The following is a 27,489-nucleotide window of genomic DNA, read 5'->3' as shown; positions in this document are numbered from 1 at the left end:
CGGCGCTGTGGCTCTGAGACTGTGTGTTTGTGTGTGTGTGTGTGTGTGTGTGTTGCCTTTTCTTGGAGCCTTGAACCACACGGTTGTCACAAAAATAAAAAATAAAAAATAAATAGAAACCCAAACAGCGACGAAAATAAATATTTTCTTTAAATAACACGACGACGGTTTTGGGAAAGAAAACAGAGTCGAGGACGAACGTGTAGGAAAGAGAAGAGGAACATGATGGAGGAGGAGGAGGAGGAGGAGAGGCCGACCTGGATGATCCAGACAGGGGTCAAAGGTCAACAACACTCGGCTCAGTGTTACAGCAGCTGCAGCTCTTCACTCTGACCAGCAGGGGGCGGTGATGCTGCTGTGATGTGAGAATTTGTAGTTTTATCGATCTTTGTCCTTGTTGTTGCCTTGTTTTTTACTGTCTTTCTTCTTTTTTCTCTCTGTTTGTTATGTTTTTTCTTTGTCTCTTTCCCTTTTCTGCTTCTTTTCCTTTTTTCTTTTCCTATTGGTTGATCTGTTTTAGTGATTTTGTATTGGAGCGGAGGATTTTATATGAGCCCTTTGGGTTTCTTTTCCTCTAATTATTTGCCTTTGTATCATTGAATATAATTTTTGTTTTTAGAATGAAAATTAAATAAACAAAGGTGAACAGAGGTGCAGAAAGGTACAGAAGTAGAGCCCAGAGAAGTAATAAACCGATCATTTTAAATCTAACATTGATAAGACCAAATTACAGCAAAACTAACGATGAAGAAATAACGACAAGGGAAAAAACCTTAGACGGAGATTTAAAAACTCCAGACACTGAATTACACAGCTTTTAACTTGGCTATTAAAGACTATTTTATGAAAACGTAATAATTGATTAATGTATTTAAAATGCTCCAAAACACAGGATAAGTGACAAAAAACAAGATATTAAAGGAATAGTTCACTCAAAATTGAAATTTACTCATTATCTCCTCCCCCTCATGTGGACTAAGGGCTGGGAGAAGTTTCAGAGTCCTCCGTGCCTTCTCTGAGTTACAGGGGGTCTCGGCGTAGCAGTGCATGTCCATATAACGGTTGCAAATGGATACCAACTGTCTTCGTAACAAAAAGAAGAAAAAGAACAAACAAAAAGAAGCCATAGATAACTCTGAAACTTCTCCCAGCCCTTAGTCGACATGAGGGTGAGTAGATAATGAGTGCAATTTGAATTTTGGGTGAACTATTCTTTTAAGCTGAAAAACAAAAAACATAAAATCTTAAATACAACTTAACACATGTAAAAAGAGGATGAAAGTGAAGTTGAGGTTATTGTTGTTGTTTCAGCCCATTATAAAATTAATATTTTGATTAAACAGTTGTTGCTTTCATTTGAATATATCAAATATTTAAATGTTATATTGTATCTAAATTAACATTTTAATATATTAACATATTGTTATGACCTTTTACCTTTACAGTATGCCTTTTACCCCCCGGAGGAGTTAACTGTAGTGTATATTTTGTCCGGCAGGTGGCGGTGACGCTCTGCGCGCTGGTTGTAACCACCGGAAGTAGAAACAGTAGAAACAGTAGAAGAGAAAGAAGGCGGCACTGATTTGTTTTGACGGGACTCTTGTTCCTCTGTTCCTCTGTTTCTCTGTGTTTTTCTGCAACAGCGTTTTATTTTCAGACATTTAAAGTTTCCAGACCCAGCGACCATGAGTCCTTCTCTGAGGTAAAACCACCTGAAGCCGCTGGTTTATTCACTTTATCTACTACAGCTCGTGTTACTGCAGCTACACACAGGCTAGTTCACGTTAGCACGGCTGGCTAACACGGGTTAAAGTGGATTATTATTATTAAATATAACGATAAATAATAAAGTGAGACAGTTTAATTATGTGCGGGAATTTCTGTGACAGTTAAACGTGACTACGGACGTTTTTATTATCGCTGACGTAAAGTTTCATAAAGAAACATTTCCTATCAAACCCAGGGAATATACTTTATATATGTAGTTAAATCTGTTCCCAGTGGTTTGATAGAACTAATTAAAGTATATGTAACTTAATGTACACTTTTAACATGAATGGAATTTAGTTTAGGAGTTGCAAATGTACCAATAAACATATTAGGAAATGCTGAGAATAAAGTGTATTAAAGGCATAAACTGGCAATTAAATGTTTATTATCTAACAGAATTTGAGAACTACATGTTAAATTGTTGCACAACTTCTATCCAACACATATAATCATTTCTAGATTTTCTACGACTGATGATAAATGCACTTTTTTTTATAAAACTGAATCTGAAAATATCATACATTGATTTTATAAATGTTCATTTTGGTATAACTTTTTGGAAGGACATAGAGAAATTTTAGACAAAGACATTATTTTTAGTTTTTTCTCTCAAAATAATAAACACAACATTGTTAACCTTTTTATTTTATTGCGAAAATCTTACATCCACAAAACTAAGATGTCCAAAACGACCCCATTATTGCCACTTTATATAACTTCTCTTATTCCTATTTATTGAATTAATTCTATTATTTATATATTTATTTATTCCATTATCTTTTAATATTGTTTGTTACTATTCTTTCTCGTCTCTTATTTCATGTTTGTCTCATTTGTGTTTTGCAATTTGGCAATGTCTGATGTCTGTATGTGTTGTAAACCTACTGTTGTACTTTAATGTCCATTGCTGAACATAAATAAAGATTGTAAAAAAGAAGAAAAAAAAACTTTACACAAAGTTCAAGTACTCCTCGGAGTATCCTACTTCTTTTTTTTCTTCTTTTTTTTATTAGACATTCAAATTTATAATGCAATCCTTCCATGTAATCAGATAATGTCATTTTATTTTAAAACATACTTTTTTTTGTCTGTATTTGGTGCTACTTGTTTTTTTTTTATAATGATGAGTGAAAGCATCTTTAATTATTTGGACACTAGTGATCCTTTTATTTCCTACTTCTATGTTGAGAAGTTACTCTTCGGTGTGTTCATGAGCTATAAACCAAAACACCTGTCAATCAAATCCAGGTTTGACAGGAGGAAATGTTAATGTTTAAAGGGATAGTAGCATTTTTTTAAAGTGGGGTTGTATGATCTACAAATAGCCCCTAAGTACTTTAATTACAGTAGAAGACTCTCTGCACTCCTCCCGTTAGCAACGCCAGCCCATAATAGCCCTGCCCAGAGATTTACAACATACAGTGTTGTGAACAGACCCAAAGAAACGGCCTATTTTCACGGCGAAAAATTATACACAGTTCCATTGTTCGCCAAATAAAAACTGTGTTTTTCCTGCACTTTGAGGAACTGGAAAAAATTATATTATAGCGAACAATGGAACTGTGTATTTTTTTTTTCAGGTAAAACCTCTTTTAGGCCGTGAAAATAGGCCGTTTCTTTGGGTCCATTCACAACACTGTATGTTGTAAATCTCTGGGCAGGGCTATTATGGGCTGGCGTTGCTAACGGGAGGAGTGTAGAGAGTCTTCTACTGGAATTAAAGTACTTAGGGGCTATTTGTAGATCATACAACCCCACTTTAAAAAAAAATGCTACTATCCCTTTAATGTTTAAATGAGATGTTGTTTCTCTTGTAACACTGTTTAGGGCTGGGCGATATGGCAAAAAACGTTATCACGATAGGGCTGGGCGATATAACGATCTCGATGCGGGATCGCGATAAATCTTTGAACGATTTCGATAATAAGCTATGGCCCTATTCCTCGATATCACATGAAAGTAAATATGCGCGACAGCAGCCGGCCACACTTCCGTCTGATACTCCGCCTCCTGTCCTGAGCATGCAGAGCTTGTTTGAGCTGCTGCAGCTAAAGGGAGGAAGGATAAGATGGATAGATAGATAGATATACTTTATTGATCCCAAGCTGTGATAAAGTGAAAGTTGTAAAAGAGGGAGGAAATGAGTGGAGGTGGAGCCGATGGCAACTGAAGCGATTGTGAACGTGTGGAGCATCAGTTCGTCTGTCCCGGCTAAAGAAGCCTGTCAGTGTGGAGTCAGAGCAACCTGATGATAGCCTACCACGGTCAGAAAGTGGAGGAAACACGGAGCTGCTTGTGACGTTTATTCTGCGATAACATGTCTGTTTGCTCATGTACAGTGTGAAGAACATGCGCTAGGCTCAGGCCCCCACATACTCCGGCGTATTTGACTCCGCGGATGTCCGCGCGCACTCGAGGCAGACGAGGACCCAAAGCGGGCGTCCGCCGGTCCCTTCCGTGCAAATCTCAATTTTTATGACCGCGCGGACTCAATCTGTTTCAAATGTGATACTGTATGCTTGCCTATGAAACCGCAAAAGTCCGCGGACAGTGCGCGCGGAGTCAAATCCACTCACAGTATGCGCCGACAGCCTCTCTCCCTCCCTCTCTCTCTGTCAGCGCCGCGCGCACACACACACACACGGAGCGTCGCGTCGGAGCGGTGAAGTGAAACAACAACCTGCAGATCACCTGAGTTGACGTGAACTGCGCTCGTGGTTACCGAGTCAGATCAATAAATAGGCTTTATGCACAGCTCCACTACTTCCTGAGCTCAAACAGGCTCCTTTCCTTCCTGTCTTACATTATTGGACAAACTGATGAATCCAGGTGTGTCTGACAGTTGTTGTGACTACTGAGGTCAGAGTCAGACACACCTGGATTCATCAGAGTGGGCTCGGCATAAAGCCTGGTGTCAGAGCAGCTAAATAGCTAAATATTTGTCTACAACCTGTTCAAATAACTAGAAAGACTAAAGCCTCATGATTGACACATTTTAGAGCTGATGTATGGTAGAAAAAAGACAACAGAAAACAACAGCAACAACAATGTAAATCAAATCAAACTGTGGATTATTGAACTGTTCCACCCTTAATGAACATTAAAGTGAACTCATGTCATCCTCCCAAACTGAACACATTCTCTGGTTTCTTCAGGATTCAGTCAGGATGCTGCTTGAACTGGCAGCGGCAGCAAAAAATACATATCGAGACGATATCGAGAATCGATCAATATGGAAAAACATATCGTGATAACGTTTTTTGCCATATCGCCCAGCCCTATATCACGATATGTTTTTCCATATTGATCGATTCTCGATATCGTCTCGATATGTATTTTTTGCTGCCGCTGCCAGTTCAAGCAGCATCCTGACTGAATCCTGAAGAAACCAGAGAATGTGTTCAGTTTGGGAGGATGACATGAGTTCACTTTAATGTTCATTAAGGGTGGAACAGTTCAATAATCCACAGTTTGATTTGATTTACATTGTTGTTGCTGTTGTTTTCTGTTGTCTTTTTTCTACCATACATCAGCTCTAAAATGTGTCAATCATGAGGCTTTAGTCTTTCTAGTTATTTGAACAGGTTGTAGACAAATATTTAGCTATTTAGCTGCTCTGACACCAGGCTTTATGCCGAGCCCACTCTGATGAATCCAGGTGTGTCTGACTCTGACCTCAGTAGTCACAACAACTGTCAGACACACCTGGATTCATCAGTTTGTCCAATAATGTAAGACAGGAAGGAAAGGAGCCTGTTTGAGCTCAGGAAGTAGTGGAGCTGTGCATAAAGCCTATTTATTGATCTGACTCGGTAACCACGAGCGCAGTTCACGTCAACTCAGGTGATCTGCAGGTTGTTGTTTCACTTCACCGCTCCGACGCGACGCTCCGTGTGTGTGTGTGTGCGCGCGGCGCTGACAGAGAGAGAGGGAGGGAGAGAGGCTGTCGGCGCATACTGTGAGTGGATTTGACTCCGCGCGCACTGTCCGCGGACTTTTGCGGTTTCATAGGCAAGCATACAGTATCACATTTGAAACAGATTGAGTCCGCGCGGTCATAAAAATTGAGATTTGCACGGAAGGGACCGGCGGACGCCCGCTTTGGGTCCTCGTCTGCCTCGAGTGCGCGCGGACATCCGCGGAGTCAAATACGCCGGAGTATGTGGGGGCCTGAGCCTAGCGCATGTTCTTCACACTGTACATGAGCAAACAGACATGTTATCGCAGAATAAACGTCACAAGCAGCTCCGTGTTTCCTCCACTTTCTGACCGTGGTAGGCTATCATCAGGTTGCTCTGACTCCACACTGACAGGCTTCTTTAGCCGGGACAGACGAACTGATGCTCCACACGTTCACAATCGCTTCAGTTGCCATCGGCTCCACCTCCACTCATTTCCTCCCTCTTTTACAACTTTCACTTTATCACAGCTTGGGATCAATAAAGTATATCTATCTATCTATCCATCTTATCCTTCCTCCCTTTAGCTGCAGCAGCTCAAACAAGCTCTGCATGCTCAGGACAGGAGGCGGAGTATCAGACGGAAGTGTGGCCGGCTGCTGTCGCGCATATTTACTTTCATGTGATATCGAGGAATAGGGCCATAGCTTATTATCGAAATCGTTCAAAGATTTATCGCGATCCCGCATCGAGATCGTTATATCGCCCAGCCCTAACACTGTTGTCTGTTTTTTTCCAGGTCGGAGCTGGCAACGGTCAAAAAAACCAAACGTAAGACGAGGACGGAGCTGACGGAGGATCAGAAACATGAAATCAAAGAAGCTCTGGAGTTGTTGGACAAAGACAAAGACGTTGATGTGAAGGAAGCGAGAAGCGGAGACAAAAACCAAAGCATCCGGTCGGAGGAACTCTCCATCGACCTGCGTGACGACATCGTGGCGAGACACAAGTCGGGACAGGGTTACAAAACCATCTCCAAAGCTCTGAGCGTTCCCAGGAGCACGGTGGCCTCCATCGTGGTCAAGTGGAAGAAGTTCGGGACGACGAGGACGCTGCCGAGGGTCGGGCGTCCGGCCAAGCTGAGCGGCCGGGCCAGGAGAGCGTTGGCCCGCGAGGTGACCAAGAACCCCACGGTGACGCTGACGGAGCTGCAGAAGTTCACCACGGAGATGGGAGACCCGGCCGGGAAGACCACCATCCTGGCGGCGCTGCACAAATCGGGGTTTTATTGTAAAGTGGGGAAGAAAGAAGCCGCTCTGAGGTGAAAGACAAGACAGGACAGGAAAGGACAGAAGGAAACTATGATGAGATGGAAATCGTTGATCCCAGAGACACGAGGCGCTCCGCTGCTCCTCACCTGGATAACACCTGACCTCTCAGTCACAGGACAGACTGACAGACAGACTGGAGGAAGGATTAATTCAGCCAAATACAGAGAGAGACAGAGTCCATGTGACCTGAGCCCAGAGCTGTTCATTCAATCAGAGGCTTTAGTCTGTCTCTGATCCACAGAGCAGCTCAGTCTGAAGGAACCTGAAGACGCAGGTCCAGACTAAACCAACAAGACTTGAAAACTCTTAACTTGATGCCAAAGCTTCCACAGTAAACTGGAATAACTTTTGTAACTGGGAGATTTCAATTTTTTATTTTTTATTTTTGAATAAATTTGCACAAAATATCTAAACGTGTGTTGACTCTTTTTAATAGATAGAAGAATACAAATACTGTACCAAAGATACTCTATTTACCACATCAGAAGAAAATGAAAATGTCAATTTTACCACAAACATACTGAAAAGATAGATAGATAGATAGATAGATAGATAGATAGATAGATAGATAGATAGATAGATAGATAGATAGATAGATAGATAGATAGATAGATAGATAGATAGATAGATAGATAGATAGATAGATAGGCAATAAATCCTACATAGATCAACATGCAATAATAACAATTAACTAATTCTGCAGCTTGTAACATTGTAATTCCCTGCAAAGGATTAATAAAGTATATTTAACTTAAATATACCCATAAATATTCATCAAATAGAAAACTTGTCATGTAATCGATATATTCATTGATATAATCAACATAAAAGGTGCAAAAGTGTTCGAGTATCCTCTAAACCGCATTTTGCAGTTCAGTTGATTTTCAATAAAGTTTCTGGAAAAAAAGATTTCGATTCGCTATGACGTTGACCAATCAGAGCGCAGCTTGCTGCTGCCGGGTAACCGCCGACCAATGGGAAGCGTCTGTGTGGGAGCGCCGCGGATAAACGGTTTGTGTTGTTGTGTTGTGTTGTCGGTCGGAGCGGAGCAGCGGTGTGTGTCTCTGTGTGTAGCCGCTAGTAACGTCTGTTTCTCGGGGCTTTTTTCTGGATTTCCCGCTGAGGATGAGTCTGTCTCTCAGGTAAATAACCCATAAGTCCTCCTTAACAGCTCAGTTTACAGGTTTTAACGCTGCAGCGGCGGATACACGGAGGCTAGGCTAGTGTTAGCTTCACTGTACAGTCTGATATGTGTTATTGATTTATTATTGTCAAAAAGAAGCTATTAGAGTGTATGTAACAGTATTTAAATATGATAAAGCTTCGTGTGTCTGTGTATGTGTTTTATTTTGATAGCTGTAAGTTCAATGGTTCAGCTGCTGGTGTTGACCTGCTGATCGAAAAGCAGCGAAATCCTCCTGTTCGGTGGAATAATAATAATTTGAATAATATTTAGCATTTCAACAGGCAGTGCAGTGACTCCAGACTAACCAGGAGCACAGTCCCCCCACCCCGTAACTTCACATTTTAGGAGCGCAAACAGAAACTTTTAGGGGCACAAATCAACTTCCAGAGCAAATATCCATCCTGTGATGACAGATTACACATTATTTGATTGTTAAAAACAACAAACAAACGGCAAACTTACTGGTTGCACATGTACAATTAATGCACTGATCTTGATCTCGAACGGTAGATGAAACATAGTTTTTATTTAACGCATAAGAATGACACATAAAACTTATCTATCTATCTATCTATCTATCTATCTATCTATCTATCTATCTATCTATCTATCTATCTATCTATCTATCTATCTATCTATCTATCTAGTAAAATAAACTTGCTTTGTCTCAATTTTAGCGGCAAAATGCCTCCAGTTAGGGGCAGTATAGTGGTTTGAGATCCAATGTGGTAAAATCACAAATCTGAACCCGAGTTTCACAGTTCATCATGTCCATGTTTGAGGAGTAAATAGTTTGTAACTTAGAGCTGCTGTATTGTTTAAGGTTTCAAAATGTCAAAGTGGATTAAAAGTTCTTCCTTTAGAATTAAAATGTCTTAACTCCCTGTCAAATGAATAACTGGGTTACTCTGATTTATTGTCATTTAACTTTCTGCCTTCAGCTTATTTGACTGAAATGAAGCCATCATTATGTATAGACTATCTAACTCTTGATTTTCCAGTTCTGCTAATACAAATTTTGCTGTATTGATGAATCTGGTGTCTGTTTTGTTTTCCCAGAACGGAGCTCGTGGGCGACAAAACCAAGCGTAAGAAGAGGAGGGAGCTGACCGAGGACCAGAAACATGAGATCAAAGAGGCGTTCGAGTTGTTCGACACCGACAAAGACAAAGAAATCGATTACCACGAGCTGAAGGTGAGTAAACACCAGGACATGACGAAGACAGAGGAATGCACTTATGACACCATGTTTACTGATACTGTCTGATGTTCTGATCAATATTAGATTAATGCATCAAATGTCACAATACTTCCTTCAATACACAGTATTTTATATCATCATCTCACTGCTTTGCTTTCTGAACATTGTTCCCTGGAACATAAAAGTAGGATTTATGTGTATTGATATGGATATTTATGTAGTATATAGTATATACTACATAAATATCCATATCAATACACAATAACCTGCTGCAAATGTTTGTTTAGAGCCCTGTATGGGCAATGTTTAGCTTTATATACTGAGGGAAATTTAGGTTCTCAGGAAAATCGCTGCTTATCAATTGTGCAGTTTTAGCATGAGCAAAGGTTGTGCAAACCTTAGTAAATCTGGACCCTAGTCTCATGCTAAAATTGACTGTAAATTCACCTTTAAAGTTGTTGCATGCCCCCAGACCTCCCTAGGGGGTCGGTATCTTGTCACCTTTTTTACCCCTGATGAGTTTACACCCAGCTGATGTAGATATTTATATAAACCATGATGAGTAGAAAGGGATGGGAATTTAAACAAAGTGGTACTTCTTCCTACTCCTTTTTCAACTTGTGCATATTATGATTTGATGATACATATTTTTTTCATTTAGACACATTCGTTCAAAATAAAATTAATTCATTCATTCATTCAACATGACACATTAAACTTCATCCTGCTGTTCAGAAGCAACTTTTCACACCTGAATGACAAAATATACAGTATATGAATATTATCTGAATTAAGTCGACAGAGACAAACAGAGAGAAACAGCTCAGTGTTTTATTGTTGTTCCTCCTACTGTATGTGATTAAAAACAGGTTATTATTAGTAATAGTATTCAACTATGTAAAGACTTAAAATGCTGATAGAATCAATACACCGATCAGGAAGAGCTCTGTTTAAAGTTTAAAGTTTATTATTGAACTGTATGTGACGGTGAATAACGTCCAACAGGTGGCGATGCGCGCACTCGGCTTCGAGGTGAAGAAAGTCGACGTCCTGAAGATCCTGAAAGACTACGACCGCGAGGGAAACGGGAAAATAACATTTGAGGATTTCAACGAAGTCGGTGAGTTTCACCTCACCTCAGCTGATGATGATGATGATGATGATGATGATTGATTGATTGATTGATTGATTGATTGATTGATATCTTTATTTCGATCATGTAAACGACAGTGTAAGAAAAAAAAAGATAAAATAATAATATAATAAGGAAATAAGTGAACAGCAAAAATGTAAACACAAAAAAGTAACATCTCATAAGCAACGCAGTTTACATGAGTGAAAAGGAGTAGGAAGAAGTATAAACTTATCTAATCCTACCCCTATCATTTTAACTACATGTTCTAATTAAACATTTTACACATTACACATTTGAATCCAAATAGTAAGCAAGCAAACACCTTGTGTGAATTATTCAATGTACCTCTGGAGAATCATTTCTTTTTCTCTTTTTAAACATGATTACACTCAAAATGTTTTTGATTTCAGTACTCATGTTATTCCACAGTTTTACTCCACAAATGGTGATACAGAAACTTTTCTTTGTTGTGCGAGCTCTGCCAACCTTTACATTTGATTTCTCTCTTAAATCATAACCTTGCTCTCTTTCATGAAACATTCTCTGAATGTTTCTTGGTAGCAGATAGTTCCTTGCTTTATATAATACTCGGGCTGTTTTATGCTCCACCAAATCAAACAATTTTAGAGTTTTAGATTTCCAAAATAAGTCATGGGTGTGTGCCCCATAATCAACCCTGTGAATAATTCTCATTGCTCTTTTTTTGCTGTATGAAAAGTGGCTGAAGTGCAGTTTTGTATGTGTTTCCCCATGTCTCTGTACAGTACTCTAAATAAGGAAGAATCAGTGAATTGTACAGAATATAGAGTGATTTATGATCTAGGACATGCTTTGCTTTTATGATGATGGTGGTGGTGGTGATCACGTTCCCGGTCTCTTCCTTAGTGACGGAGCGTATCCTGGAGCGAGACCCGAAGGAGGAGATCATGAAGGCCTTCAAGCTGTTCGACGACGACGAGTCGGGGAAGATCAGCCTGAGGAACCTGAGGAGAGTCGCCCGGGAGCTCGGGGAGAACGTCAGCGACGAGGAGCTACGCAGCATGATCGACGAGTTTGACGCCGACGGAGACGGAGAGAGTAAGTCATGAAGGGAAAACATGAATGTGATGATTTCATTTCATTTCATTTAGGGACAATGTGCACGTAGATTAATCTGTTTTTAAAAAAGAAGAAAACAAGAAGATGGGTGCACCAGATTTCCATAAAACATAAAATACACACAATGTTTTGTACATTCCCACACTCATCACATAATATACACTGTCCTGAAGAATTAAAATGTGTCTGAAAGTTAGCCTGACGCAAATATGTCATTAACATGTCTAGTGTGTCAACGAGCGGTAGACCTCGGCTCAATCCAGGGGGCGGGATGAAGGCTGTCTTTCAAACTGCCTCTGCACCAATAGGGTAGCGCTACGACCAATCAGAGCAAAGAGCAGGATGACGTCGGTAGATTAAACTTTTCCCATATCCCGTCAGCAAAACACCAAATCCATCCTTCTTCTAAATGAACGACTTCAGGTCAGTTTCTGGCTCAACTTTTAAAGAAAATGACAAGTTTAATTCTTTCAAAGTTGATGTCAACGCCGATTCAAACGATTCCTTTGCCAAAGCCATCTATCTTCTTGTCATGTTTTTCACCATCGTAAAGTATGTCGTCATGGCGTTAAGCCGCCCAACGACTCTCTAAACAGATAGAGCGCTGTGATTGGTCAACACAAACGGTGTTCGAGACTCAAAAAGTTCCTATGGCTCGTTTCTAGACCCACCTACGGAGCAAAGAGATTTGCTGCCGCTAGGGGGCAGAGAGATTTATAGGCTATATGAAAGTTAAAATGTGACATTAAATCAGAAGTAAGGTGAATGTTTGTGTTAATATAAGTCTTAAATAGTTCTATCTTCCAACAGCAATCACTTCTATAGAGTGTTTGGTCTGAAACACGGGTCTGTCAGTCACTCTGCTCTGCTCTGCTCTGAGCCGTTAAGACCCTTAAAAAGTATTAAAAAGTCTTTTCACGACTTTATAAAGTCTTACATTTTGAAGATATTTTTTCTGAATCGGCTTTTCCAAGAGTTTGAGTCCTAAAAAACATTGTGAAAGTGTGTGAATTTATTCATTTTATTAAAAAAACAAAGATGAACCGGTACATGAAAAAGAAAAGAAGAAAGAAGAAAGAAAGATTGTTGTTTTGTTTTTTGAGAGTGGAGCAATGTTTTTTTGTTTTGTTTTTTGATAAACTTTGCCTTTGATTTATTATCCCAGCCTATTTTGAATTCTGTTGTATCATAGTGGTCTAGAGTCTTTATCACAAACTAGAACTGTTAAGTTGAAAGTGCCACTGATGTAAATGGTTACAGCTTGAAGCGGCGGTGAGGTATTAAAAAATATTGAGAAGGTCTTGAAAAAGTCTTAAAAAGGTTTTAGAATGAACTTCAAGATTCCTGTATAAACCCTGATTAATGAACTCATGGTTGTTTCCTGACTGAGCTGTCTCTCTCTCTCTCCTCAGTCAACCAGGACGAGTTTCTGTCCATCATGACCGGAGACTCGTGAGGCGGCGTCGGAGCGTCGGAGGAAGCTGATTGGACGTTTGTGTGTCGGACTCTTCGTTCACACAGAGAGAAACAGACTGAACCAGTGTGATGATGAAGGTGAAGGAGTGATGATGAACAGGTTGACGGTTCAGACGACAACGAGCCGTGAACTCCTCACACACACACTCACACACACACACTCACACACACACTCACACACACACACTCACACACACACTCACACACACACACTCACACACACACACACACTCTCTTCTCCTCTGTGTTTCTTTGTGGTTAGAGAAGTTTCCTGTGACTTCAGATCAAAGAACTAAACGAGTTCTGAGCTTCAGACGTCGACGTCGTTTTGATCCCTGATTCTTCTGTGTCTGTGACGTTTTTGTACTGTGCAGTTTTACATGTCGTCAGTGTTTGGATCAATGTCATATTTATTTTGTACAAAATAAATCAGTTTACCAGCAAAAAGCTTCGTTTAGATTTTTACAAACAAAACACTGCAGCATCGGGAGCAGCGTCTAAAAAAACACAGGGAGATGATGACGCTCAGTATTTATGAGCTCAGAATTGAATTTTATTTTGTTTTTTGTTTCATTTTTAAATATATAATTTACATTTTTATTATTACAACTTTTATTTAACCAGGTTTGTCCCATTGAGATCCAAGATCACTGTTGCAAGAGAGACCAGTGGCCAAGAATGGCAGCACTAAACAGTTTCAACACATGGTCACATTAAACATAGACATAAAATATACAAATAACAATTGAATTTACAAAATTAGTTACAATTAAAACTCAAATAAAACATTTGCACTCATGAAACCTGGATATAATGGGATGAAAAATGGACTTAAATACATTCAGAGATACCAGACTCTGACTGCAAAATGTTCCATGAAGTTGGAGCAGAAAATCTCAAATCTTTCTTCCTCATTTCTGTTCTGACCCTAGGAACAGTAAAATGTAAAAAGTCCTGAGAACGGAGACTGTAAATCCTTTTATTCAAGATTAAAAGATGATAAATAAGATGGAGTCATCTCAATAACAGCCTTATGAATCAAAACAACATACAAAGATGGCCAGTTTTACACCAATATCAATGAAACTGAAGTTGTTCCGTTCTTCATTAGTGTCTTAATTTTTCCCACATGCTGCAGTTTACAACATCTGAACCTTCAACATATTTAATGTTAATATTTTTAGTTTCCTTACAACACTGTAGAACCGTCAGTTTTCATCTCTTAATCCAGATTTATCTAATTATTGAACAAGGAAACACTCTTGATCTAATTTATCAACAACCCATAAAATTCACAAAGTTCCTCCACAATGAAATGACTTTAATACAATCTGTCCTACACATTTAAGACCTAACAGGCTCTACTGAGTCTTATTATGGTCTATTAATAGCTGTAAAGTATTTTATATTTTATATTCTCTGATGTGAATGTTTTTCCTCCGTCCTGTCGTTCCTCCTCCGACCAGCAGAGGGACTCAGTCTCTCATCATGACGCTTCAGTATCTTCATCGTCTCAACCAGAGAATCAAGAAGCAGCTTCAACTTTCTCTGTGTGTGTGTGTAATGTTTCTGCTGCAGCGTTTCTCCTGATTCAGCAGCTCAGCCTTTAATTAATAAGCGGAGTCACAGAAACGACAACAGATGATGTCACAGCAGCCGATGATGAAAGAAGACGACGACTGCAGCTCTGATGAGGTGACGACCACAAACAAACCACAACGCCCAGTTTCCAAACACCATGATGGATGTTTAGTTCAGTGAAACTGAAGTTGATTAGATGGTTAATAAATGAAAACATCCTCCAACATTTTTTACTTTTTTTACATTTTGTGTCTAGATAAAAGTACAATACAATAACTGAAATTATTATGTTACAGCAGCAGTTTCATAAAAAGGCACATTGTACAACATGAAATAGAATACAACATATACAAAAGAACAAACTATACAAGTTATGAAGATAAAAAAATATATAACAATATAAGTAAATGAATGTGTTTTGTACAGTAAAGTTAAATGAACAACACATGGTCGCACTGAAAAATGATTAAACAATGAATTATGAGAAGAATCATCAGTTTTTATGCACATTGTAGTTGAAACAATCAAAATCTGTCCTCTAGTCTAAATAATTCACTGATGTACAGATAATTAGTAGTTTTCTTTTACATTTAAAAAGTGATTTTGGTAACCCTTTAATTTACAGGCCACTAATTACATGATAATGTCAAGAAATAGCAAAGAAAAACAATTAATTACATCATAATGTCTAGAAATAGCCTAGAAATAACAATTAATGATGTCATAATGTCAAGAAATAACCTAGAAATAACAATTAATGATGTCATAATGTCAAGAAATAACCTAGAAAACAATTTCATAGTAATGACATGCTTTGATGCTTTGAACTTTTGACCAGAGTTTTTTCTCCTTGCAATCAATTGTTATTTCTGGCCTATATTTCTCGTCATTACTATGAAATTGAGTGTTAGGCTATTTCTAGACATTATGACGCAATTAATTGTCATTTCTTGACATTATCACATAATTACGGCCTGTAAATTAAAGGGTTGCTGAGATCTTTAGGCCAAAAGGTCAAAAGTTTCACTAGTTCAGCTTCTTAAACGATGTTGAATTTGCAGGTTAAAGATCTTTGACCTTTTAATTTAAATCTCATGGTGCGTTCACTGCCCATCAGTCATCCTGTTACTTAATGAAGTAGAAATAGAAATAGTGGGTAAACTTGACGCCGGGACACACACACACACACACACACATGAGGACGTCCCTGCTGATGAGGTCATCATGTCCACGCCACAGACACCAGACGGCGGCGACCGAGGACCAGAAACAAAAATGCCAAAAAATATACTTAAAAAAAAAAAAGAAATAACAATTAAATACGTCATAATGTGAAGAAATTGCTTAGAAATAACAATTAATTATGTCATAATGTCAAAATATAGCCTAGAAATAACAATTAATTACATCATAATGTCAAGAAATTGCTTAGAAATAACGGTCAATTTCATAGTAATGACATGTTTGATGCTTTGAACTTTGGGGGAAAAATCAGATTTTTTTCTCCACCAAGTCCTTGCAATCAATTGTTATTTCGTCATTACTATGAAAATGAACCGTTATTTCTAGGCTATTTCTAGACATTATGACGTAATTAATTGTAATTTCTTGGCATTATCACATAATTACGGCCTGTGATCTTTAGGCAAAAAAAAAAGTTTCACTAGTTCAGCTTCTTAAACGTTGATGTTGAATTTGCAGGTTAAAGATCTTTGACCTTTTAATTTAAATTTCACTGCACATCAGTTCATCCTGTTACTTAATGAAGTGGAAATAGAAATAGTGGGTAACACACAAGGACGTCCCTGCTGATGAGGTCATCATGTCCACGCCACAGACACCAGACGGCGGCGACCACGACCCCCCTCCCTCGGTGTGGGCGGGGCCTGCTGCTCCCTGTCATTTGTCTCCCCACACGGAGCTTCGACTCCTCCGCCGCGGTCGCTCTCTGACCCAGTTTGCTTTGGTAACGACTTCAGCCAATCACACAATGACAGAGCAGAGGCCTCGGTGGCGGTCTGGGACAAATGAAAGTGATGCAGTAATAAAAGGCTGAGAGACACACAGACATACACACACACACACACAGAGACACACACACACACACAGAGGGAGTCTGTAGGGATTGTGTTACCATGTGTGCACTGCAAAAACTCATAACCTTCCAAGAATATTTGTCACAACGTCTCATTTCTAGTCAAAACTAATCTCTTTCCACTTAAAATAAGACTCATCACCTGAAAATTAACTTGTTTTTATATAATTTTCTTGTAATAAGAAAGAAAAACTTGCTCCACTATCAGATTCTTCTACTTATTTCAAGTGAAAATCTGCTTGAAAGAAGTAAAAAAGTTTCTAAAAACTAGCTACTTTTTATGTGATGAGTCTTATTTTAAGTATAATGAGATTTGTTTTGGCATTTTGACTAAAAAATGAGACAAATATTCTTGGTAAGATTTTGAGTTTTTGCAGTGCATGTCTGAGAAACCGTATTCAATCAGTCTGAGTTAGGCTACACTGTAAAAACTCAAAATCTTTCCAAGAATATTTGTCTTATTTCTTGTCACAATGTCTCATTTCTAGTGAAAACTAACTCTTTCCACTTAAAATAAGACTCATCAACTAAAAATTAACTTGTTTTTAGATCATTTTTACTTATTTCAAACTAATTTTCACAAAAAGTTTTTTGTGCTTGTAATAAGAAAGAAAAACTTGCTCCTCTATCAGATTCTTATACTTATTTCAAGTGAAAATCTGCTTGAAAGAAGGAAAAAGTGTCTAAAAACAAGCTCCTTTTTAATGTGATGAGTTTTATTTGAAGTATAATGAGATTTGATTTGACTAGAAATGACATTTGGTGTATGGACACCCTGACTTATTTGTCACAATGTCTCATTTCTAGTCAAAACTAATCTCTTTCCACTCAAAATAAGACTCATCACCTAAAAATGAACTTGATTTTAGATGATTTTTACTGGTTTCAAACAAATTTTCACTCAAAATAACTAAAAAATGAAAGTGATGCAGTAATAAAAGGCTGAGAGACACAGACACACACACACACACAGAGAGAGTCTGCAGGGATTGTGTTACCATGTGTACACTGCAAAACTCTAAATCTTTCCAAGAATATTTGTCTTATTTCTTGTCACAATGTCTCATTTCTAGTGAAAACTAACTTTTTCCACTTAAAATAAGACTCATCACCTAAAAAATTAACTTGTTTTAGGTCATTTTTACTTGTTTCAAACAAATTTTCAATTGAAATCAGTAGAAAAATCTGATAGTGGGGCAAGTTTTTCTTTCTTACTACAAGCACAAAAAACTTGCTTTCATTTTTTCTACTTATTTTAAGTAAAAATGTGTTTGAAACAAGCAAAAATTATCTAAGAACAAGTTAATTTTTAGGTGATGAGTCTCATTTTAAATGGAAAGAGATTTTTTTTACTAGAAATGAGGAATTTTGACAAGAAATAAGACTGAAAGATTGAGTTTTTGCAGTGTAAAAAAAAAAAAGACAAAACCTCTGAAATCTGAATATTTATTTCTCATCACAACTCCTCACACTGTAAAAACTCAAAATCTTTCCAAGAATATTTGTCTTATTTCTTGTCACAATGTCTAATTTCTAAGTCTAAACTAATCTAAATTTCCACTTAAAATAAGACTCATCACCTAAAAATATTTTTGGTAAGATTTTGAGTTTTTGCAGTGCAGGTCTGAGAAACCGTAGCCTATTCAATCGGTCTGAGTTACACTGTAAAAACTCAAAATCTTTCCAAGAATATTTGTCTCATTTCTTGTCCCAGTGTCTCATTTCTAGTCAGAACTATTCTCTTTCCACTTAAAATAAGATATTTTTTTACTTTTTTCACTCAAAATAACAAAAAAAAAACCTGCCAGTGGAAGGGAGTTTTTTGTGCTTGTAATAAAAAAGAAAAACTTGCTCCACTATCAGATTTTTCTACTTATTTCAAGTGAAAATTGCTTGAAATAAGGAGAAAGTGTCTAAAAACAAGCTCCTTATGAGTCTTATTTGAAGTATAATGAGGTTTGATTTGACATTTGGGGGGTATGGACACCCTGACTTGCCCTTGTCCTGGCTCATGCTCAGCTGTCGGAGCGGAGCGACACACAACGCTCCAGAAATAAACCAAACCTTAGTTCCTCCCCAGTTACAACCTCAGAGTCGCCCCCCTGTGGTTTCCACGGTAACACACACACACACACACACACAGTTGAGTGGCTGGTGATCATGTGTGTTGATGAGACGTATATAAATAACTCCCTCAGGCCTCCAGACTCTGATCGCTCTGTTAGCTGTTAGCTGTTAGCCGTTAGCTGTTAGCCGTTAGCAGTTAGCTGCTGTTAACCATTAGCTTAGCCTCCACAGTGACTGGTGTTTTCTGTTGTTACCGTGGCGACTGAGAGACAACAACAGCAATGCAACATGTTAATGGACAGACTGACAACTGGTGCATCCCATAATAGTGACAAACAGGGAGCTGAAGACGAAGTATGAAAAACTTCTTCATCTTCTCTCCTCTTCTTCCTTCTTTTCTCCCTCCTTCTCCTCCTTCTACTCTTTCTCTTCCCTTCTTCTCCTCCTTCTTCCATCCCTTCTTCATCTTCTCCTCCTCTTCCTCCTCCTTTCTCTCTATTTCTTTCTTTCTATATATTCTTCTTCTCCTTTCCCTTCTCTTCCTCCTTCCTTCTCCTCATCTTCCTCCTCCCTCATTCTCCTCTTTTCCTCCTTCTCTTCTTCTTCTCCTTCCCCTCTCATCCTCCTTCCTTCTCCTCCTCCCCATCTCCTGCTTCTCCTCTTTCTCTTCTCTTCCTCTTCTCCTTCCATCCCTTCTTCTCCTCCTCCTCTTCCTCCTTCATTTCCTCCTCCTTCTCATCTTCTTTCTTTCTCTCTTCTTCTCTCGTCCTTCCCTTTCTGTTCCTCCTTCCTTCTCCTCCTCTTCCTCCTCCCTCCTTCTCGTCTTTTCCTCATTCTCCTCTTCTTCTCCTCCTCCTTCTCTTCTTTCTTTTTCTCTTCTTCTCCTTCCTTCCCCTCTTCCTCTTCCTCCTCCTCCCTCCTTCTCGTCTTTTCCTCCTTTTCCTCTTCTTCTCCTTGTTTCTTTCTATCTCTTCCTCTTCTCCCATTCTTTTCCTCCTCCTCCTCTTATTTTCCCTCCTCCTTCTCCTCTTCTTCTCCTCCTATACTCCTTCTTTCTTTCTATCGCTTCTCCTACTCCTCCTCCTCTCCCTCCTTCTTCCTCCTCCTCCTCCTTCCCTCCTCTCCCCCTCCACTCTTCCTCCTCCTCCTCTTCTTCTTCCTCTCCTTCTCCTCCTCCTCTCCCCCTCCTCCTCTTCCTCTCCCTTGTCTTCCTCCTCCTCCTGTTTTCTCAGCAGGCGCCTCTGAAGTCAGAGTTCAGCGTCGTCTCCACCTGTCAGTCATTAGGACAGAGACACGTGACAACACTTAACCTCCGACCCCGAGGAGGAGGAGGAGAGGAGGAGGAGGAGGAGAAGGGGGGAGGAGGAGAAGGAGAAGGAGGAGGAGGGAGGAGGAGGAAAAGGAGAAGGAGGAGAGGAGGGAAGGGAAGGGGGAGGAGGAGGAGAAGGAAGGAGGGAAGAGGAAGAGAGGAGGAGGAGGAAGGAGGAGGAGGAGGGGAGAGGAGGAGGTGGAGGAGAGGAGGGAGGGGGAGGAGGAGGAGGTGGAGGAGAGAGGAGGAAAAGAGGAGGAGGGGGAGGAGAAGAGGGGGAGGAGGAGGAGGGGGGGAGGAAGAGGAGGAGGAGGAGGAAAAGGAGAAAGGAAGAGAGAGGAGGAAAAGGAGGAGGAGAGGAGGGAAGGGGGAGGAGGAGGAGGAGAGGGAAGGAGGAGCAGGAGGAGGGGGAAGAGAAGGAGGAGAGGAGGGAAGGAGGAGGAGGAGAGGTGGAGAAGGAGGAGGAAAAGGAGAAGGAGGAGAGGAGGGAAGGGGGAGGAGGATGAGGAAAAGGAGGAGGGAGGGGGAGGAGGAAAAGAAGAGGAGGAGGAGGAAGAGATGGGAAGGAGAAGAGGATGAGATAGAAAGAAACAAGGAGGAAGAAAAGACGAGAAGGAGGGAGGAGGAGGAAGAGGAGAAGAAGAGAGAAAGAAAGAAGAGGAGGAGGAGAAGAAGAGAAGAAGGAGGAAAAGAAGAGGAGGAGGAAGAGATGGGAAGGAGAAGAGGATGAGATAGAAAGAAACAAGGAGGAAGAAAAGACGAGAAGGAGGGAGGAGGAGGAAGAGGAGAAGAAGAGAGAAAGAAAGAAGAGGAGGAGGAGAAGGAGGAAAAGAAGAGGAGGAGGAAGAGATGGGAAGGAGAAGAGGATGAGATAGAAAGAAACAAGGAGAAGGAGGAAAAGACAAGAAGGAGGGAGGAGGAGGAAGAGGAGAAGGAAGGAGGAGAAGAAGAGAGAAAGAAAGAAAGGAGGAGGAGAAGAAAAGGAGGAAAAGACGAGAAGGAGGAGGAGGAAGAGGAGAAGAGAGAAAGAAAGAAGAGGAGGAGGAGAAGAAGAGAAGAAGGAGGAAGAGAAGAAGGAGGAAGAGATGGGAAGGAGAAGAGAATGAGATAGAAAGAAACAAGGAGGAAGGAGATGTGTTCAGGTTCAGTTCAGTTGAATCAGTGATGTAGAAACACTTCAGTCTCTCAGATACAGAAACGTGTGTGTGTGTGTGTGTGTGTGTCCGTGTGTGTGTGTGTGTGTGTCCTCCATGTTTATGGCGTGTGTCAGCTGGCCGTGTGACACCGTTGTCCAGGTGGGGGCCGTGACCTTTGACCCCTCCCCCTCCTCACCAGTGACCTGAAACCTCCTGAAACCTCGCTGTGAAATGTTCGGCATCTTAAACAGCTCCTCAGTGTTTTCAGAAACTAACGTGTATTGTTGTTTCTGTTTTTATTTCATTTATTTTACTTATTAATTGTTTTTTTATTATTATTATTTCTTCACCTTTAACAGATCTGAAGTGATTCGTTTGTGTTTGTTCTTTAATGAATTCAGTCCTGCATCTCCTCCTGAGATTAATGATAGATGGAGTTGGGATATTTTTCCTATATAATTCCTATATTTTCCTCTGCATCATATATAGTTTAATTTATAATCTTGATTTGTGCCAGTTTATAAGTGCCAACCCTTTAATTCTTCATTACAGTTATGACAATAATGTACAATATGTGAAAATTACAACTTTATACTTAATTTACTTACTTAATTTTAATTATTATAATTCCTGTAATGGAAAGATGAGATAAAATAAACTTTGAGTGATCCAAAATATCAGTGTAGGCTACAACAAATAAAATACAATACAATATATACAAAAAAAGAACTAAATATAAAAGCTATAGAGATAAAAGATAAATGTAAATATGTAGACCCTGTAGCTAAAAAAAAATCACAACCTGTCCGTTAATAATTTGATTTATTCAAAATTTAAAACAAATATTTCCCCTTTTATTAATCATTGATATATTGATAATTAGATTAATATCTCATGTTGCATTCACTGTCATGTTAATTAAACTGTGGATACTTCAGGGACACAGAGAGAGAGTGGGGGTTTTAAACTTCAGTGTAAAATAACAGAATACAGAGGAATAGAGTGGTCGGGCCCACCACATTCCCACATGGGTGTAAATACCCCGAGTCCCCGGTTTGATTCCCAGCTGGTGCGACCATTTGCTGCATATCATACCCACCCCCCCTCCCCCCTCCTCCACATTTCTCTCTGTCTGTCTTCACTGTAACGTCAAATAATAAACTCATAGAAACGAACCTAAAACATGAAACGACAGCACATCAGTGTTTGATAATGTCTTTTTAAAAACAGATTATGACATAAACAGCGTTATTATTATTATGGGATGGCGGCATCAGACGGCGGTGGAGGTCTGTGAGGGGAGTGGGCTCAGACACGAGGGGGGAATGCCTCGAGACATGCTGTGGATTTCAGACTATGCCTGGCAGTTGGGTGAGGATGGATTAGTTTACACTCGCTCATGGCTTTCACAGTAACTTCATCTCTCGGATATCCCAGCTTCAGCCGCAACCCAAACCCCCCAAACCCCCCTCCTCTCCTCTCATCCCCTCGCCTCCACACTCACTCACTCCGCAAAACAACGGCCTAAATCAGTGGTTCTCAAAGGTTTTTACATCAAGGAGGACCCTAAATTGACACAAATTTGAAGCAAATGCCAGAAATACACAAATATTTGTTCTGAGACTGAAGAATGTTACATTTTTAGTCAATGCAGATGTTCAAATTAGGGCCAATGGCGTGAATTTTTGGAAATATTATAGAGAAAAAGTGGTACAATTTCTCTAAAAACATTTCTTGAACAAGTGGTAAAAGTTCTGAAAAAAATATATTTAAAAAAAAAATTCTAGAAAAAAAGTGATAGAAAAAAAAAAACATTTTCAATTTAATTTATTTAAAAGGGACAATGTTTTCCAGAGAAAAGTGGTAACATTTCTCAAAAACAATTCTAGAAATTATAGCTGCTGCGCAGCAATGGGTCGGGTCCGGGCTACTTTTGGGCATATTTAGGCAATTCTGAGCAACAAACAGGAGAATAGGAAGACAAGACAGTTGACCTTATAATGTTCAATCTGCATCAGTTGAGGATTGAACCAAGGGGGCAGTTGTCGGTCTGAGAAGTGAAGCTCACTTCCGCGTTCAAAAAACTGCAATCCCCTGGGCTGTCGCTGGGGGCTGGCTCCAGAAGGGAGCAACTCCAATTGAGCCCCATGTTAAAATAGCCGATTTTACAGCTTAAAAAAACATATTTACAGCCTGGTACATTTCATTTTTTTGGTCTCAACCGATAGTTTCTACCCCCGCACACACTCTGAGGGGGGTGAATTTTTTTAAAACTCTACCGTTTTACTGTTATTAGGTTTAAAGTTCTGGCCAATGAGGGCGCAGAACCGTTGAGTGACAGGTCCGGAGACCGCTGCTACGAGGCCAGTGGGCGGGCTCTCGGCCGGCCAACGGCCGCACCGCTCCAAATATGGCAAGTAGAATCCAACATGGCGCGGTTCAAACCCCCGTAGTAGCGGCACAAAACAGACTCCTCCAAAACAATGGGTGACGTCACGGGTGCTACGTCCATTCTTTTTACAGTCTATGGATTGAACCCACAACCTCGGGAACCAAAGACCGTTGTCTATCACACTGAGCTAATTGACAAGTGACAGCTCAACAGTGGCTTCACAAATTGAGTAAGCCATTCACTGTCGTGTAGGCAGATTTGAAACCACAGTAAAAAGAAAAATCAGTTTTTGAGGTAAAATAATGATATGTATTTGTCAGACATCTACTGTGACTCTAAGATGTTAGGAGCCTTCGCACATGGTCCAGTCCAAGCTATTTGGATTTTTAAATTTAGAGGCTTGCTGTGATGCCACCATTAGGACAATAGTCTTGTATTTCGTGTTGAGAACAACTGACATTTTGATCTGTCATCATCATCATCACCCTTGCTGGGTCTCGAACCCACAGCCTCTGACACCAAGAACCAGCTCCTAACTCGCTGAGCTAATTAGCTGGTAGTGAGACCTGCTGTGTAGCTTCATTTATCCACTCAGGTGAGCCAGTGCCCGGGCAGCTGTTGTGATGAAATGGTCAAAAGTCAGAAATTCAGTCATCTAAACAAAAATCTGATAATACATAAATTGCATCTTGACAGCATGGAAATGTTGGTGATTTGTTTTTAATGATAAGTGTTTTGCTTCATAAGAGAAAATCTGATGTTTATAAATTCCAGTCTCACATTGACTGCAGTTGTTCCCATGAGAGCAGAATTCAAAATGTTCTCAAAAATCCAGTTTTTGAATTAAAATTCTGATATTTGCCAAACTTCATCAACCATGACTCCAGAATATTGTCATTTTTTTTTCAGGAAGATTGAAAATGTATTTATCAAGAATTTAATGGTGTTTACAGTAGTGTTTACAGTCAAACGTTTTCATGCACTGTAGACTCAATTTTTGCTTAATCAAAAATCCGAGAAACAAGTTTTGTGGAGGACGGTCTGGAGATGCTCTGTTGCAAGTTTGGTGTCAATTGAACAAAAATTGTGGGAGGAGATACATTTTAAAAGTTTTACAGTTATTGAAAAAAACAGAGTGATGGACTTCATAATTTGTAATAAGTTTAAGTGGACAAAAGTTTCAGCAGTATTGAGGCTACATTGTGGTGAAGTTTCAACACTGTAGCATCTACCGTTGGTTTGGTAGGAATTTTTAAAGTTTTTAAATTTAAACGCTTATTGTGCCCCCCCTAGGAGGGGGGGGCACATGTCCTTGGAGTTGAGTGAATCTGGCATGGGGTCGGATGTTTCTGTGAAGTTTGCGCTGCCTGGACCCTAAAAAGTGGTAAAATTTCTCAAAAAAAAAAAGTTTTAAAAAAATTCTAGAAAAAGTGGTAAAAATTTCTTAATTTTTTTTTAAAGGGAAAAATAAAAAAGAGTGGTAAAAATTTCTCAAAAAACTTCATAAATTCTAGAAAAAAGTGGTAAAATTTCAAGTAAAAGTTGGGGACCCCCTTAAACCCTCTCAAGGACCCCTGAGGGTCCCTGGGCCCCACGTTGAGAACCACCAGCAGTTTGTCTCTTCGTTTCTTCGTTTCTCCGAGGGGAAGAAGGAGGAGAGACACCGGGGAAAAAATAGTTTCTCTGCTCACATCTGGTTGTGTTCAAACGGAGCTTATTGATGCTGTGACGGTTTATTTATGTTCCTCCAACACCTCGTCCTCACAGTTACACATCACATACATGACACACACACACACACACACACACACACACCTGTACTGTACTTTACATACTGCACACATCAGCAGCGTGAACAGATCGGTCATTCGACATTTATTTGTTAAAGAATAAAAGACGATTAAGACAGGATATTGTTTCTTTAGTCTCCATGTTTTCTTCATCTTCTGCGGTGTTTTATTTTGAAGGGCTGTTCTACAAGAAGATCTAAAAAAAAACATCTCAATGTAGTTTTCCATCTCCTCTCTCAGTTTCTCTCTGGAGGTCTGGTCAGTGTCAGCCAATCAGAACAGAGGAGGCTCCGAGACTCTCTTCTGATTGGCTGACTGTTTTGTGATTGATCTGATAAAGAATAGAGCAGATTTCAGAATAAAACACTCAAAAAAACGAAATCCTGCAGAGTTGTTGGATGTGATGGTGGGCGGGGCTTTGTTGTGACATCACAAAGTGACAGGAAGTCCTGACGGCTGGTTTTAAGGCTCAGTTTCTGAATACAGGCTGTGTGCATTTCTCTGTGGACTGAGGCTTTGATACTTTCACAGTATTAATATAGAACCTAGAGCTGCTTTATAATCACACTACACATGGACATCTACCTTTATACTGTATGAAGCTTTAATACAAACATCTACCTTTATACTGTATGGAGCTTTAACACAAACATCTACCTTTATACTGTATGGAGCTTTAACACAAACATCTACCTTTATACTGTATGGAGCTTTAATACAAACATCTACCTTTATACTGTATGGAGCTTTAATACAAACATCTACCTTTATACTGTATGGAGCTTTAATACAGACATCTACCTTTATACTGTATGGAGCTTTAATACAAACATCTACCTTTATACTGTATGGAGCTTTAACACAAACATCTACCTTTATACTGTATGGAGCTTTAATACAAACATCTACCTTTATACTGTATGGAGCTTTAACACAAACATCTACCTTTATACTGTATGGAGCTTTAACACAAACATCTACCTTTATACTGTATGGAGCTTTAACACAAACATCTACCTTTATACTGTATGGAGCTTTAATACAAACATCTACCTTTATACTGTATGGAGCTTTAACACAAACATCTACCTTTATACTGTATGGAGTTTTAACACAAACATCTACCTTTATACTGTATGGAGTTTTAACACAAACATCTACCTTTATTACTTTCTGTCTCTGGAGGCAGCTATTGGTGCATAATGTGATTTAAGTTTGATTCTAAACTTCTTCTTTCTACTTTTAATTAAGGGATGCTCATGCTAATGCTAAGTTTAGGCCTAAATAAGAACAGAATAGGAACAAATATGGGTTTTCAGGGCTCCAGACTGCCCCTCCATGGAGGCATTTCTCCCTTAAAATTCGAGACAGTGCAAGTATATTTTTTATCTACTTGTGCATGTGCAAATTTGGTGTTTTTTGGTGAAATGTGGAAGAAATGGCTCAAAGAATCTGTAATCTGTCATTGCAGGTGTGAGGCCGATGTGTGTGAGGATCATGAATGAAAAGAAAATGTGAATATTTGCTTTGCAAGTCGATTTACAGTGTGCGCCCCTAAATTTTCAGCTTGTGCCCCAATGATTTTAAGTTAGGGGTCACTGAGCTCCTAGAAAGAAAAAAGTTGGTCTGGGGCCCTGGTTTTATTTCTGTTTGAGTGTCCAGCTCCTCCGGTTTTCCATTATAGTGCCTCAGAGTTTGGTTAAGTGTTGAAGCTGAAGGCAAACTGGACTTCTCTAGATTCATCAGAGTTTGCAAATGTGTTTTTTATTTGGTTGTGTCACTTTGAGGATGAGTACCGTCTTTATTTGAGGCTCTGTCCTGTGGGAGTCACGCAGCCTCGGTCGAAGGAGCTGTAGGTGAAGTTAAACTGGATCTTCTGCCATGGATCATTGCAGCTCTGAAAGACAGTAATGGTGGGGTTGGGGTAGGGTTGGGGGTGTCGGAGGCTCAGGTTTGTTTCAGTCTGTAAACGGAGCCGAACTAGAATCATTTCTCTGACAGCTTGAATCTCCCATAATTCAAT

General features: G+C 39.6%; 2 protein-coding genes across 2 annotated transcripts; both read left to right on the top strand.

Annotated features, from left to right (window-relative positions):
* The first annotated feature begins 1,556 nt into the window (after nucleotides 1-1,556).
* Nucleotides 1,557-7,276, top strand: LOC146976827 (uncharacterized). The gene is made up of 2 exons (XM_085792367.1): nucleotides 1,557-1,702; nucleotides 6,469-7,276. Exons 1-2 carry the CDS (start codon nucleotides 1,686-1,688, stop codon nucleotides 6,992-6,994), a joined length of 543 nt encoding a protein of 180 aa, XP_085648493.1. The 5' UTR covers nucleotides 1,557-1,685; the 3' UTR covers nucleotides 6,995-7,276.
* A 713-nt stretch (nucleotides 7,277-7,989) lies between these two features.
* Nucleotides 7,990-13,257, top strand: cetn3 (centrin 3). Its single transcript, XM_085792366.1, has 5 exons — nucleotides 7,990-8,142; nucleotides 9,246-9,381; nucleotides 10,393-10,507; nucleotides 11,408-11,599; nucleotides 13,033-13,257. Exons 1-5 carry the CDS (start codon nucleotides 8,126-8,128, stop codon nucleotides 13,074-13,076), a joined length of 504 nt encoding a protein of 167 aa, XP_085648492.1. The 5' UTR covers nucleotides 7,990-8,125; the 3' UTR covers nucleotides 13,077-13,257.
* The last annotated feature ends 14,232 nt before the right edge of the window (nucleotides 13,258-27,489 follow it).

The sequence above is a fragment of the Trachurus japonicus genome, chromosome 12, assembly GCF_045865225.1.
Source record: "Trachurus japonicus isolate A0001 chromosome 12, Traja_1.0".
Classification (NCBI taxonomy): domain Eukaryota; kingdom Metazoa; phylum Chordata; class Actinopteri; order Carangiformes; family Carangidae; genus Trachurus; species Trachurus japonicus.
This window is presented reverse-complemented; position numbering and strand designations above follow the sequence as displayed.

Bases quoted from the DNA above. Each gene is read 5' to 3' on its own strand.
- cetn3 (XM_085792366.1), top strand. The intron at 9,382-10,392 runs GTGAGTAAACAC...AACGTCCAACAG, and splicing joins TCGATTACCACGAGCTGAAG to GTGGCGATGCGCGCACTCGG. The intron at 10,508-11,407 runs GTGAGTTTCACC...TCTCTTCCTTAG, and splicing joins TGAGGATTTCAACGAAGTCG to TGACGGAGCGTATCCTGGAG.